Raw genomic sequence first — 13,793 nt, 5'->3', positions numbered from 1 at the left:
GTCGGTCGCTATCGTCGGTGACATAGTGTTCTACATATACATTTATACGTACCTACGAAATCTAAAACATCCAGAGAATATGACTCCGTGGACGTCATGGGGGTTGGCTGATCAAGCTATAAGCTGCGATGGACACTAATCCTTCACGATATTAATGCCAAATGTATTGTATTGGTTCCATTAGCCAGAAGTTATATCCACAACCTCGACTAAGTGATATTCAATAGTCACAGCGAGACATCCAGGTTACTTGTACTCATCATATGTACATGTGCATATGCTCCTATAGCAGCTTCATAACTAAGCTATGGAGCTACGGCATCGCTATACTGTCGCACAGATTTTTTTAATTTCTAATTTTTTTTTTTTTTTGAGGGCAATATGTCCACTCTATTTCCGCACGCAGTGTGTCATGATTATAAAGATCAAAAATTTCGCAATCTTTTGGTCAGGTGAGTATTTGGACTACAATATTGATAATCAAGTGGATTTTTGATATTTCTGATAATTCGTCTTGCAGGGGTAATAATGCCATCCGTTCTTAACCGAGATATCGAAATCGCGGGTGCAGCATGCAGTAAGATCAAGATAGCTATAGATACTTACATATCCATGAAACCTGAGTATTTGAGCGCATACATGTTAGCACGGATCGACAGACGTATGGATTTATGGACTAAGTATCTCTATATCTGTAAGGTCCGAGTCCCATTTCTTTTTCTTACAGGAATGTTCGAGCCTTCTAGGTGTACGAGATGTAGACTATAGAGATATTTTGCTATAATCCCACGTTTCCGAGCGATTGGAAAAGACTAAACTGGGGGAATGACGTTTAAATTTGTACTCGTGTACTCGTGATTCATCTGATGTACGAATTGCGACCCGAACAGGATGGTGAACGCTGAGGTGAGAAAATAGTTCGTTTGTTGACGCCTGACCACCTATAGTTAGTAAGTCCGCATCCGAGACACGTCCTATGCAAACTCGACAAACGAACAAGGGAAGAGAATCGAAAAAAAGGGAACGGGAGAACGAAATCCGACCGACAATGGGCAAATATTCCGTTTGACGGAGCGGAGACAATCATCCTGACTAATACCGTTCATAGCTATGTTTTCCCCGCACAGTCATCATCCAAAGATCTCGTCAAAAGATGGCTGTGCTGTTAAGTTTATTAGTGCATCGCGGGAACTACGACATCGATACTTCTAAGCCATGCTAACTTTCCCCCAGAAACTGTGTCTACGTGTGGTACCAAGCAGGGCTGCGCCTGCCAGATCTATTTGGAAAGGGTCTCACACCTGAGGCTCTTGAACGGCCGGACGCTATGATCCATGGGCCGCTCTGAACCCAGCCGGTGGCCTAATTATTACCACACGCATACCTGTGCAACCACACTGGCCTGTTTCGCAATGAATTGCGAGAGGATAACGATAGGCCTTCACCAGACCTGCATCATTCACAGCGAAGGAAATAAAAATAAAAATAAAAATTCGAAATGGGCCAGTCTGACCAATTATTATGAAAATCTAGACATCTAGATCCTGGAAAATAGGACACTCCGGTGAAAATTCATATGCTATAGATCTGATCTAAAATTGCACTCATGACGGCACGGTTCAGGAAGGGAAGAAAAAAAAAGGCGGCACAGTCACAGCTAGGTAGCTGGTGGACTTGGATCCTCGAGCTACTCCCACTAAACGAATGAGATTTAGCTGCGCCAACGAGGCCTTGCATTTGGGCGCATCAGCTTGCGTTTCAAGTGGTTGCCGGACTCCGGCGCTGGGTCCTGCCAAACGTCAGCCCGAACAAGCATTGCAGTACAGGTGGTCTATATAAAAGGGAGGTTGGGTATCCCCCGCATCTATCGCACTGATTTTGAGCTTTCGGCTAGTCGGATAGAAAGTATAGGTTCCCCAATAAAGCATTCGTTCATTCTCTAAAAAGTTTAGAAGTTCGACGATTCGATTGCGGTTTTATATTCAACGACAGTACATTGACCAGAACTCGAACATATTCGAGACCCTCGCGATCGATTAAATTGCAACGTCCTCAACAACACGCAAACAACCCTCAGCCTCACGCAAACTATTCTTCCCGGGCTACTTGACGCCCACAAATCATTTTGATCTGATATCAAATCATTCAACCCTCAAAACTTCACCAAGTTCAATCTAAGATGTCGAGAAGTCGGCCTCAGCTTAAGACGACGGAGTCTACGCCTCTTCTAAGAGGGCCAGCACCATCAACTACATGGCCGGATGTTAGAACAGCCCATGGTGGTAGTCCCGAAGTGTCACCAGATGTTAAACGTCCTTCACATCATACAACATGGCCACCAACAGGTCACTATCCACTCGCCCAGGATCCTCGAACTCCAAATCCACGGTCCGTACCTCACCCAGATAAGACCATCAAGCGTCTTATCTGTTGTTGTGACGGTACGTGGAAATCTTCTGACCAGGGTCCTCCTTCGATTCCTTCCAATGTCACACGGTTTGCTCGTTCTCTGGACTGTGTGGATAGATATACCACCCCGGGTATCGAAATCCAGCAAATAGTATTTTACCAGTCCGGTCTTGGATCCGGAGAGCTTACAAAGCTTCAATGGCTTGCCGCTGGTAGTATTGGATTCGGTCTCGATAGTGCAGTCCGTGAAGCATACGCCTTCTTAGCTGCCAACTACCAAGACTCTTACGAAGATCAACCTGCCGACGAAATTTATCTCTTCGGTTTTTCCCGTGGTGCATATACAGTCCGTGCTCTCGCTGCCTTCGTCTCAGAAATCGGTCTTCTTACAAAGCGAGGCATGGATGATTTCGCACTTATCTACCAGGAATACAAGAAAGGACCGGAGTCATTCTCTGCATTCACGCAACGAAGGATCGCGGCTAATGTTGATGGGATTCCCTGGGAGACCCAACGTAATATTATCATCAAAGTCTGTGGTGTATTTGATACTGTCGGTTCTGTCGGTTTCCCGGACTCCTGGATCACAAGACAACTGGGTCTTAACGCCTCCTTCGGCTTCTACGACACCAAGCTCTCTCCCGCTGTCGAAAACGCCTTCCAAGTCCTCGCCCTTGACGAGCGGAGATCAAACTTTTCGCCGACATTATGGTTCCTAGACCCTCCCAAATTCGGCGAGACAGGCTGTAAAATGAAGTTACCCAGAACGAATACACTTCCAGACAGGAGAGCTCCAGATATCGATATTAATCTTCAACAAGTCTGGATGCCGGGTGCACATTCTTCAATCGGTGGCGGATACTCGGACCACGAATTGGCAGATATCTCGCTAGCATGGATGATTGATAAGACTTCTCCATGGTTAAGGTTCGACTGGTCTTATCTCGAACCCATCTGTGCGAATACAGAGAACCCTACTATGATTTACGATGAATACGGAAATGTTTTAGATGGTGATGAAACTGCCTCTATCACGCCGCAAAGTTTTAAGAGGAGCAAAGGTTGGGGCATGGGTACCATCTACGATAGTAGGAATGGATGGTGGCAGTTTTTACCCGCGAAGGATAGAACTCCTGGAAGATATCCTGTACCAGGACTTACAAGGGAATTCATGCATTCGAGTGTCAGAGAACGGTATCTAAACGACGAGGAATATAGAAAGAGATGCGGGGCTCTTATGGGAATGGAGCTAAAGAAGAAAGAGGGCGGTGGGTGGTATTGGTTGACGATAGGCCCCGATGGGCACGAGAGAATCATCGAAGAAGCGGAATTTGGAAAGGTCCCGCCAGGGAAGAGGAGCTTCGAGATGCTATTAAAAGGCGATAGAGGGGCAGTATATTAAAGAAGCATGTTATGACACTCATGATTGAAATGGTGATGGCAGGGTTGGCGTTGTATTACTATAAGCTATTAGTTGGCAAAGGCCTCTTCAACTTCTTTGTTCATATATGTTTCACCTTCATATCTCTCATTTACTTCACCGTCCACCCCACCCTTCTTACTTTAACTCGATCACTAGCTCTTAGAATATTCCTAGCATTCATGCATAGTGGCGTTCATCATTTCTCTACAAACCATGTATTAAGACCATTAAGTTAGCAACAAGATTGCATTGCATTGCACGCAAGCCAAATTTTTCTTTTCTGAAAAAATAGGCAATTATAACTAAATTCAAAATCCCAATTTGCAAGCTTCTGATAAAACCCTGTTTTTATTCTGCCCTACAGTTCTAAATACAAGGTATGCACCTTTCCTCTCCCCCGCCCGGTTTTCAAAGGAATTAAGCTTAAAACTAGTAGGAACAATACAAGCATCTCAACCCGGAGTCGGTTCGGACAACGCAAAATAATACAACATGCAACATAGGGTGACAAATTAAGCATTTCTGCACTGGTCTCGAGGCTAATTTCTGCAGATCTTGGGCTCAAGATGGGGATGAACAAGCGCAGGAAAGGACGTTGTGTCCAGTGAGATAGAGAAGTTTATGGTTACATTATGGTAGTTCTATTTGCCATCGATCAATGGCATTTTGTCTGTGTGACAGCGGGAGGGGAGGCATGTTCGCTTAGAGTCGCCTGATGGGTCAGATCGTTCGGATGCTTGATTATAGGCTGTAGAAGTCCTGATGTACATATGTGAGAGCTATACAGAGTGTTGAATAGCTAGGGTGATGTTTGTAAGTTTGAATAAGGCTCTAGGAAATGTTATATAAAGCGGCAGGAAGTCCAGCTGGCCAGTTATACCTGGAAATGGAAGCTTTGATCTCATATAAAGGTCCCTGATAGCTATTTCCTTGTTAGTCTCTCAGAAGGTTACTCCTCTTTTACTCTCATTAAATTACATCGTCGTTCTTTTATATATTGATTTATTTCAATCACTCTTGTCTTCAAGACCGTACACTCTCTTGCATTTAAGTCTACATTAGAATCGTAGAAACTACCGCCAGGATGCAAATCAAGATTGCTATTCTTTCCTTTTTGGTCGCCGGGTACGTATTTGACATCAATTACTCTTCCTAAAATCTATTCAGGTCGATTCTATTTTCTTTAGTGCCGTGTACTATAGTACGGGTTCATAGAACAACGAATTAACAAGATTCTTATACATAGCGCCGCGGCACGGACCCCATTCCCTCAAACAAGTAGAACCACATCTACCACCAGATACCCTGGCCGTTGTAGTCCAGCAACAATCACCAAAATCGTCTCCCGAAAGTGTCCTATCTCCCACATCACAAAGACCGTGACCCAAACCACAACAGTCACCAAAGTAGTTGACCCGGCCCCCCAAACGGAAGAAGTAGAAGAAGAAGAACCCCCCACCCCTTCTACTACTAGCACTACCAAAATAGGCGCGCAGACCCCAGAACTCCCCAAATGTCCTCCATCAACAACAGTTCGTGCTTTCCGTACTTGTCTACAAAACGCACCCCCTTGCCCAACAGAGAGGAGGTGTACCAATATGAAGTTTAACTTGAAACATGATTGTGCTTGTATTGGGGCAGCGAAACAAGTTACTACTACGGTTTTTAATACTGTATGTAAAGGGGATTGTGGGTGTACTCCTACAATTGCGTGGACTGCTAAGGGTCCTTGCGTTACGGCACCGGCTCCAAAGGGTGAGAAGCCCGGTGGGAAGGGAGGGGAAGAAGAGGTTGGGGAGACAGTTGAACCGCCACAAGAAGAGGAGATTGATGATGCTGAGGGCGGATATTAAGCGATCTTTAAGCTGTGGGCTCATATACCATGGTTTTCGATAGAATTACCCAGCTACGTTGAATAAATATTCAGAAGGCAAGGTCGCAAGGCGGGCCGCCAGCGTTCCTAGTGGATCACACATGTTTATAGAATGCGAATACGTTAAATTTAGAGATTCTTGGGTGTATTGTAACTTTGCCAGCAGAAAGAATATGCATATGGTGAGCTATTGCTTGGGGTGCTGCCCTTTGTGACGTCTGGGAACGAGACCAGATTGTCCTGTATAAAAGTATTAACTGAATAAATATATATATATGATGTAGCGCACCGTATAACGGGCCGAAATGGACAAAAGTTAGCAGCCATGTGTATATATGTATGACGTATTTACATATGAAAGTTGAGTTGTATATATGCCATCGACGTACATACATTTTTTTTTTCCTAAAAAAAAAAGTAATGAGAAGACGAATAAGATGTAAAATAAACCGCTTCTCAAAATAAGCGAGAAAATTAAATAAAAAAATTAGTAAAAAATAAATAAAAAAATAAGAAGGAAAATAAGAAAGAAAAACAAGAAGAAATTCAAACCCCCCCCCCCCCGCCTTTTTTTTTGAAATATCTTGAAAGCATATATATCTGCAACCCAATTTTTCACATATATAAACGCCTTACATATACGTAGGGCTCTAAAATGGGCTTTTGTCCGTTTTGGAACTTTATACACCGGACTTCCAACATTGACGCTAGGAGCGACACCAATTTGGTGCAACTGGATTTTGCGCATTATTAGTACTGGTAATTTACGTAAATGCAGATATATATTTATATATGTACTTAGTGTATATATATTAACATAATCAGATCGTTAGATCCCTTGCTAACACAATGCTAACCTTAAGGCTTAGCTTAATTAAAACCTAAAACGGTATGACGACACAGTCAAGAATTGCCTGTAATGACCCCAGGAGCCGAACTAGAAAAGGAACTTCAAGGCGTGTTTTTCTGGAAACGTGTATCCCGAAAGACGTCAGCCTTGACAGGATTTTGGTGTGCAGCGACGCCAAGATACTACAAGCCAATAGATCCTTTCGGATTCAAGAGCGGAATGGACTAACGTAGCTAACCCAACCCCGCTATAATGCTCCGTATAAAGCACAACGTGCCTATCGATCGTACGAACCCTGAAAGGCTACTCCCATTTTCAGTATTATATCGGTGCCTGCCGGGTATTCTACTTGCGATCAAGCTGCTGCGCGCCCCATCGATATCCTTACAGCCAGAACTGACTCGGAAAGTTGACTCTACTATCACCCTCTATAACTATCCAAGATGGCGAGCACATTCCTTAACGTCCCTCTTGAAATCCGAAACCAAATCTATGAATATTTGGTTATCTTCAACATAAGCCCCACTCCGGATCCTCCTAGTAAAGAAAGCTATTGGGTCCCATTCAACACACCATCGCTGAATCTCTCAATCCTGCGAGTAAACAAGCAAGTCCATGAAGAGGCTTCCACGGTGCTTTATTCTCAGAATGTTTTCCCCATACGTCTCAAAATTATCGGTACCGACTTTTGCAAACCGATCGAGAATTGTAATTCTCATTTCTCTGTTACTTATCAAACCCTCTGGGAGGACGTGCATTATCGTCGAACGTTCGGGGAGGAGTAAGAGTCCCCCTTACTATATATTTATTCAGGCGTCATAAACAGAATAACTATACTAATTCGGGGCATTGCGAATTTTGTTTATTGGCTGCCATAGATATAGTCAAACTGTCAAATATACCACTGAGGTATCCCGTGGCAATTACCCATTCACAAGAATCAAAAAGGATGAAGTCATTCAAATTCCATCTCCACAGTATCAGCATCTCATACGTCGCGCAAAAATAGCGATTTACGATCTCCGAGTCACAGCATTTGGGCCATCTGACCCCAACACTGGAGAGCCAATCGATAATGATACTCTACCACGAGATGCAACCTGGCGAAAATCCGTGACGTCTATACTGATGCCATTCGTAAGAGCAAGGCTTAGAAACATCATATCGGAGTGGGAAAAAGCAAGCCTCGATATCGAGATGCTCCCGGCTTTCTTGCATCCCACGAGTCATCCGGATGCGCTTGCTAGAAATCTTACGGAAAAGGAGGTAGATGCGTTGAATGTCAAGTATCTAAAGGAGTTGACGTATACCGCCTGGCCTTTGACCACTTTGCCGGGTAGATATAGTTTGAGATTGGATCATCCCGCAGAAAGAAGATTTAGGGATATTAAAAAAGATGCCTTAAGGGAGTGTGACGATGAGGTTGTTTTTGAGAAAGAAGAAGAAGAAGGATTTGACGAAATGAATTTGGAAAATTCATACAGTTGGGCAATAGAGCACGGGAAGTTGGTTATTGCGGGAGATTGGCATCAGTATCCCAGGAGCAGAAAGATCTGCTGTTTTGGCGGACCCCGACCAAGGCCGCAAGACTCCAAGTCTACGTAGCACACGAAAGTCTATTGGATATATCTTAAGATATACATGAATCACTAGCTTTTAAGAACCGTTTGCTCTAAGATTGTAATTTGAGTTTACAGAAAGAGATCTTGTAATGTTAGCATTGCAAACGCTGACAGGACAATCACAAAAGCCGTTTCAATGACAGAAAAAGCGCAGGATAAAATTCTAAAAAGGGTTTGTTGTATTCAAGTCAAAGGAATATTATAGTAGCCTCAATCGGAGTCATTAAGTTATAAGAATAAAACGAAACTAACTTGAAGCGTTTTCTTGGTATATATTTAGTGGTTTATTGTCTAATTCCGAAGTACGAGGCTTGCTTGACTGGTAACATGCAAGGAACCAGTGGCACGCTTGTAAGGCTTTCTATAAATGTGGGTCGGTAATTTCGTAGAGAGGGGCTAAAAATAGCGCTTGCTATCCCGGTCAGATCCTTTTGCATAACTTGGGGACGGGACACAATGCACAACTAGCTTGAATTCAGCCGTTATCTTCAGCTGAGGTCTAGAAATGCCTATATATGGTAAACCGAGAGTATCCTTGAGACTCTTGAAGTTTTGTTACTATACTCGAGATTCAATATTTCGACATTGTTCAAATGTTGATTTATATTTAACTGTATTCACGAACACCACACCGACACGAGCATTGAAGACCCGAAACACATAAAATACAGCGCTCGCAATTATCATTACTGCCCTTGGAGACACATAGTTAGTCCGTGGTGTATTTTCGAAGAGAGTTTAAATATATACATCTAGAAAAAAAATTAACAATCAGGTCGGAAAGGGTTTCCGTCGTTCGGGTATTGAACTAGTTCACACAATGTCTAGTCGGCCTCAAGTACCTGACGATACTCGACCCTCACTTTTATTCCTCCCTCTCGATATTCACGTTCTTCTCTTTGAGTATCTTTCACCCTCCGATATTTCAAGATTGCGCACTCTTTCGCATGCATCGTACAAATTATTTACTTCACCAGCAGTATGCTCGCACTACCTCTCTCGTCACGGCATCTTCCCAGAACCGCAGGATAGTGCAAAGGCTGAATTTGACAGTTACTTCCGTCCTCGGTCTAGGATTAGGAAGGGAACTCCAACCAGGGCAACGGTTATAGATGGTCTGAGGTTAACTGAGTTCGATGCACCATATTTCACTAAAAGTCATGCCTACCGTAGTGCTGGCGATAACGCAAATCGGGACGGTGTAGTGGGTTATAGAACAGCGGCTGGTGACTTGGCGCTCTGTGATCTTTCTAATCCCTCTAACTCTACTGTTTTATTGATCGATAAAACGTGGGAGTTTACGACACAATCGCTGGCCGAGTATAATGAGAGTGGTGCGGGTATGATTGTTATGGAACCAGGTAGAAGGATTAAAGAGCGGATATCAGGGAGCTGGTGGCCGGCGGAGTCATTTGAGAGCAAGGGAATTGGGATGAGAAAATTTGAAGTCAACATACATAACGACTTCGAAGGAGAGGTTTTATTTATAGAACTATCGTGGATTAAGGACGAAAAAGTAATGGATCCTTATGACGTGTGAGTATTCCTTCCATGAGCATAAGAAACCATGGGACTAAGATACATATATCCTTAATAGTGTCGCCCTCCTATCTGCAGCACATACGCCATTACCATCAGAAGAAGAAAGAACATGGTACCCGATTGTCGCCAGGACCAAAAGCCTTGGTTTAGTTATTTCGTTGAAACCCAAAAGCTTCGGACATCCCCTTGCTACATTTTCACTACCGCCGAATCAATTCCCACACGCAGAATATGTTTTAAACTCATATTACATTGCAGGGATAATACCGAAAACGCAGCAGTTTGCATTCTTAAGATACTCAAGAGATGACATGGAAACCGTTTGCGCGATTCAAGGTGCGAGAAAGGAAGGTCACGGGTCACAGCTATTTTGGAAACTACAAGAGTATCTTCCCGCGGTGGTGCTGATAGACCTAGAAAAAATGGGGTTATCGAAGTTTTGCATCCCGTTTGAATCAAGGGTAGACTCAGGGAACAACTCAGATACTCATATACAACAGGATAGAGCTGGGGAGTTGGTATTCATAATAACGGGGACAGGGGTTACAGCATTTGATATCACAAGAATGAGCCAGTACGGTGGGTTAAACGCTGTAAAGACCTATTGGTGGAGGCATCAAGATTGTATGAGGGTATATGCCCCCTTGGATGAGGATTTAGACCAGGAAAAGATGGAAAGAACACTATCATGGCAGCAATTGCAAGATACATCGACTCGCACTAGACTTGGATCTGATTTGGGGAGCAAGTTGATCGCTCCGTCAGTGGGAAGGATCTGGAGAAGCTTTCTGCCTGGAACGGTTTTTGGCGGAGGGAATGGTGATGATGAGATGTTCACGATTGTCAGAGCGTACAACTACGTTATTCAGGTGGTGCACGGTAAAGCTCCATCCGAAGAAATCCATACAAAGATACCAGCGTGGGAAAGACCGGAGTTTTTGGTGGCATGGGAAATTCCTCTTACGAAGAAGGGGCTCGAAAAATATTCCTCTCAGATGTTAAATGAAAAAGCTGGATTTCAGGGTTCCAAAGATGAGGCGCCAATTGTGGACCCGGATGGGAATACAAAGTTTTCGTATTCTGAGAATCCTGAAGGAATAGACCCGACCAAGATAATGCGGTTACAAACAGCCTTAACGAGAAACCTAAATAGCCTTCTAGCCGCCTCCGAATCCAAACCACACTCAGTACTGGCAGTACACATGCCACAGAGAACATTTGTGAAGGAAAACAGGCATAAAACGATGCCTCGATTCTTAAAAATTAACGACTACGGGATAACACTAGAAGGCGATGAGTTTCGAGAACTTGTTGGACCAGTTGAAAGAGGCAGATGGACACCGGAAAGGCATCATGCCGGCTTACTAAAACTTCCGAGACGACAGCAAAGGGATATTCTGAGGATTAATTGTGATATCAAATTACTTTGTGAGCGGCCATATCCTCGCTCTATTCGTTCCGAAAAACGACGCAGCAGCTTGATGAGAGGTTTTTTTCGGGGTAAGGAGGATAATTTACAGGCTTGGGAGAAGTATACAAGCAGAGCACTAGGATTAGAGACTTTACCTCGAGGAAATATTCAACATATCAAGGTTGGAGATAGTGGAAGTTACATTGCCTATGTTGTTGAGGTTCGACCAGAGCAAAGAGAGCCTCATGGTACGCTAAGCGGGGCGTTAGTTATTGTGCGATATGATTAAGAATCGAATCATGGCGGCGGAAAGATTCAATATATTCTTTATACTTTAAAATATATATATTTATAGACTACAAGTGCTATAGCTTTATTTTTCTTATTAGTAGCTCGAGGATGTTGCGTCGAGCAATGTGACCGAAATTTTGAAACGGTTGATTTTACGAAACTTCCATATGATGGGCATTGATTCGTGTCGGAGTTCGCCATGCGCAGGCTGGCGTGTTGTGCCTCTTCCAGCAAGTCGAAAAGTCCGGGCCATCAGGCGGCTGAACTAGTTTCAAATGACGCCTAAGGTAGTCAAGAACTAGTTTTCTTTTCTCGCGCTGAAGTTGTGATTTTGTTTGGGTAACATAACACTGTCTCGTTTGTCTTCCGTTCCAACTTCAGTCGGGGCGGGGCACGCAGTGCCACTAGCATGCTGTTTCGCCAGGCCTTTCGGTAAAAAATGATAGGCTAGCCAGCAACCTGGTCTTTGCTTGCAACATATGAAGCATAAAAGCATCGGCCTAAGATGGCAACCGAATCGTTAAAAAATTGATTTCGAATACCCCCTGTTTGTTTTGACGGAGAGTACCTGTGTACGTAGCTGGGGACTTCCACATGCCGATATGCATATATGCATATGCAACGTCAAGTAGGTTCGGGTAGCCTCGGCGAGAGCCTTTCAGTGCTCTTCATCCATTATCCGAAAAAGATCCGTGTTTTTGATTGTGCAGCTGGCAATGGAGCCGCTTTTGCAACCGAATTTAGTGTACAGTGTACTCTTGTCTCCATGGCCTTTCATCTGAAGGATTATACTAGCGGCTGCTTCACACGGTGTTTCGAGAGTCGGGTCCCCACCGTATTCTGAACAAAAGCTCGGCCCGGTTTTAAATATTTCGTCTGGCCTGACCTCGCGTACCTCGGGTTCGGGCATATCAGGCGGAGGCAACACCCTCTCGTCAGTTGACTTTCTTGAGCCACCACACGGGCCCACACAAGATCCCGTAATCCTTGGAAGTTTTTCACACTGCATAGACTTGGGTGTCTCCAGCCTTTGAGTTTGAGGTTCGGGAGATACACTGAACGATTGTAAATAGGAATTTATTCGTTCTGACGATACTCCTACTTCGCCCAGGAGCTTTCGTAGCCGTTCATTCTCAAGAGCAACAGCCCTTGCGGCCGTTTGCATCTCTATAGTTGCTTGAACGCCTTGTGCATTGTATTCTGCGATCTTTTGCTCCAAGGAGGCTACGTACTCCTTTTTGTTTGCTCGAGAGCGACGTTGATTGTCGCGGATGCGCGCTTTTGCTGGTTTGTCCTATTTATACAGCGTGGTTTGTTAGCATAGGCTTGCTATACAAATATTCCTTTAGAGTTTAACATACCGCCATGAGAGCTATATTATTAAGAAGCTAAAGACAGCATTTTATTTTTGTGCTTGTCTTGTCGCTAGACCTGAGTTTGTAAAAAGGGAAAAGGAAAAGGAAAAGGAGAAATAGAAGCTTTTAATGAGCCCGCAGAATCTATGAACAATGGGTCTTGGCGCCCCGAGGTCAACGCAAAAAGTACAACAAATCAGTTGTCTGGTCGTCACTTTCATCAGTTGTCTAGTCGTCAGGAGACATTTCAAATTGTGAACTTAATATGCTCCTGCTTTATTTCATGGTTGGTGCCCAAAAGCATCCTAAATTTCTTCGTCGTGATTTTTTCCTTCATGTTTCCCATGTAAGTGCTGCATTCAAGATAGGAGAGAGTTGCCCAGAAGTAGTTTAGGTGTAGTCCTGCGAGGCTTGTATTACCCATTTCACGCGGCCTATTTGCACTGCATACATGTACCTATTAGCAGATCACGCACAGCCTACAAAATGCGATATCGATAGCCTAGAACAAGAAATCTAAAGCCTGGCCGAACGTCTTAAAAGCTATGTATTTTATCTTGTTTATTCTGTCTTCGATCGAGCCGGCTTATCGCTACGCTGTTACTAAGGTTGGTTCGGTATGGAAGGGCCAATCCCACGCTGTGGCACATAATTTATTTCCGCTGGCCCCGAACCTCAATACCCCTTTATATCATCCCGTCTTCGTCTCTAAATTATGATTTAGAGGCATGCTTAAAAAATTATAGCACTAGCGCACAAGTTCAAGGTTACTAGGCCACCCAGTACCAGCTCATATCTATCACTTTATCCTAAAATATCTATATTTGCTTCGTGGACGGCCCGATTGTTACTGAAGCTGGGCCGCACTTGGATAAGAATACAGAATCACTCCCCGCGGCAGCACGCAGTTTAGCATGTCTGAAAGATTGCTTGTTCGTAACATCCGTGGTTGAATGAAACCTGCTATCGGCTAGTAAGCCCGTGAACAAGTGAGTCAAAATTAGCAGGGTTTCTGGA

General features: G+C 43.9%; 5 protein-coding genes across 5 annotated transcripts; 4 read left to right on the top strand and 1 right to left on the bottom strand.

The window, feature by feature from the left end:
• Window positions 1-2,179: 2,179 nt before the first annotated feature.
• AOL_s00170g85 (uncharacterized protein) lies at window positions 2,180-3,811 on the top strand (the record flags this gene model as incomplete). Its single annotated transcript, XM_011127714.1, has 1 exon — window positions 2,180-3,811. The coding sequence occupies one exon, from the start codon at window positions 2,180-2,182 to the stop codon at window positions 3,809-3,811; it is 1,632 nt and encodes a 543-aa protein (XP_011126016.1).
• A 1,105-nt stretch (window positions 3,812-4,916) lies between these two features.
• On the top strand, window positions 4,917-5,685 carry AOL_s00170g84 (uncharacterized protein; the record flags this gene model as incomplete). Its single annotated transcript, XM_011127713.1, has 2 exons — window positions 4,917-4,957; window positions 5,079-5,685. 2 exons carry the CDS (start codon window positions 4,917-4,919, stop codon window positions 5,683-5,685), a joined length of 648 nt encoding a protein of 215 aa, XP_011126015.1.
• Window positions 5,686-6,998: 1,313 nt separating this feature from the next.
• AOL_s00170g83 (uncharacterized protein) lies at window positions 6,999-8,160 on the top strand (the record flags this gene model as incomplete). Its single annotated transcript, XM_011127712.1, has 2 exons — window positions 6,999-7,336; window positions 7,440-8,160. 2 exons carry the CDS (start codon window positions 6,999-7,001, stop codon window positions 8,158-8,160), a joined length of 1,059 nt encoding a protein of 352 aa, XP_011126014.1.
• Window positions 8,161-8,997: 837 nt separating this feature from the next.
• AOL_s00170g82 (uncharacterized protein) lies at window positions 8,998-11,419 on the top strand (the record flags this gene model as incomplete). Its single annotated transcript, XM_011127711.1, has 2 exons — window positions 8,998-9,713; window positions 9,775-11,419. 2 exons carry the CDS (start codon window positions 8,998-9,000, stop codon window positions 11,417-11,419), a joined length of 2,361 nt encoding a protein of 786 aa, XP_011126013.1.
• Window positions 11,420-12,079: 660 nt separating this feature from the next.
• Window positions 12,080-12,788, bottom strand: AOL_s00170g81 (uncharacterized protein; the record flags this gene model as incomplete). Its single annotated transcript, XM_011127710.1, has 2 exons — window positions 12,080-12,715; window positions 12,783-12,788. 2 exons carry the CDS (start codon window positions 12,786-12,788, stop codon window positions 12,080-12,082), a joined length of 642 nt encoding a protein of 213 aa, XP_011126012.1.
• Between the last annotated feature and the right edge of the window lie 1,005 nt (window positions 12,789-13,793).

This window comes from Orbilia oligospora, assembly GCF_000225545.1.
Source record: "Orbilia oligospora ATCC 24927 unplaced genomic scaffold scaffold00170, whole genome shotgun sequence".
In the NCBI taxonomy this organism is placed as follows: Eukaryota; Fungi; Ascomycota; class Orbiliomycetes; order Orbiliales; family Orbiliaceae; genus Orbilia; species Orbilia oligospora.
This window is presented reverse-complemented; position numbering and strand designations above follow the sequence as displayed.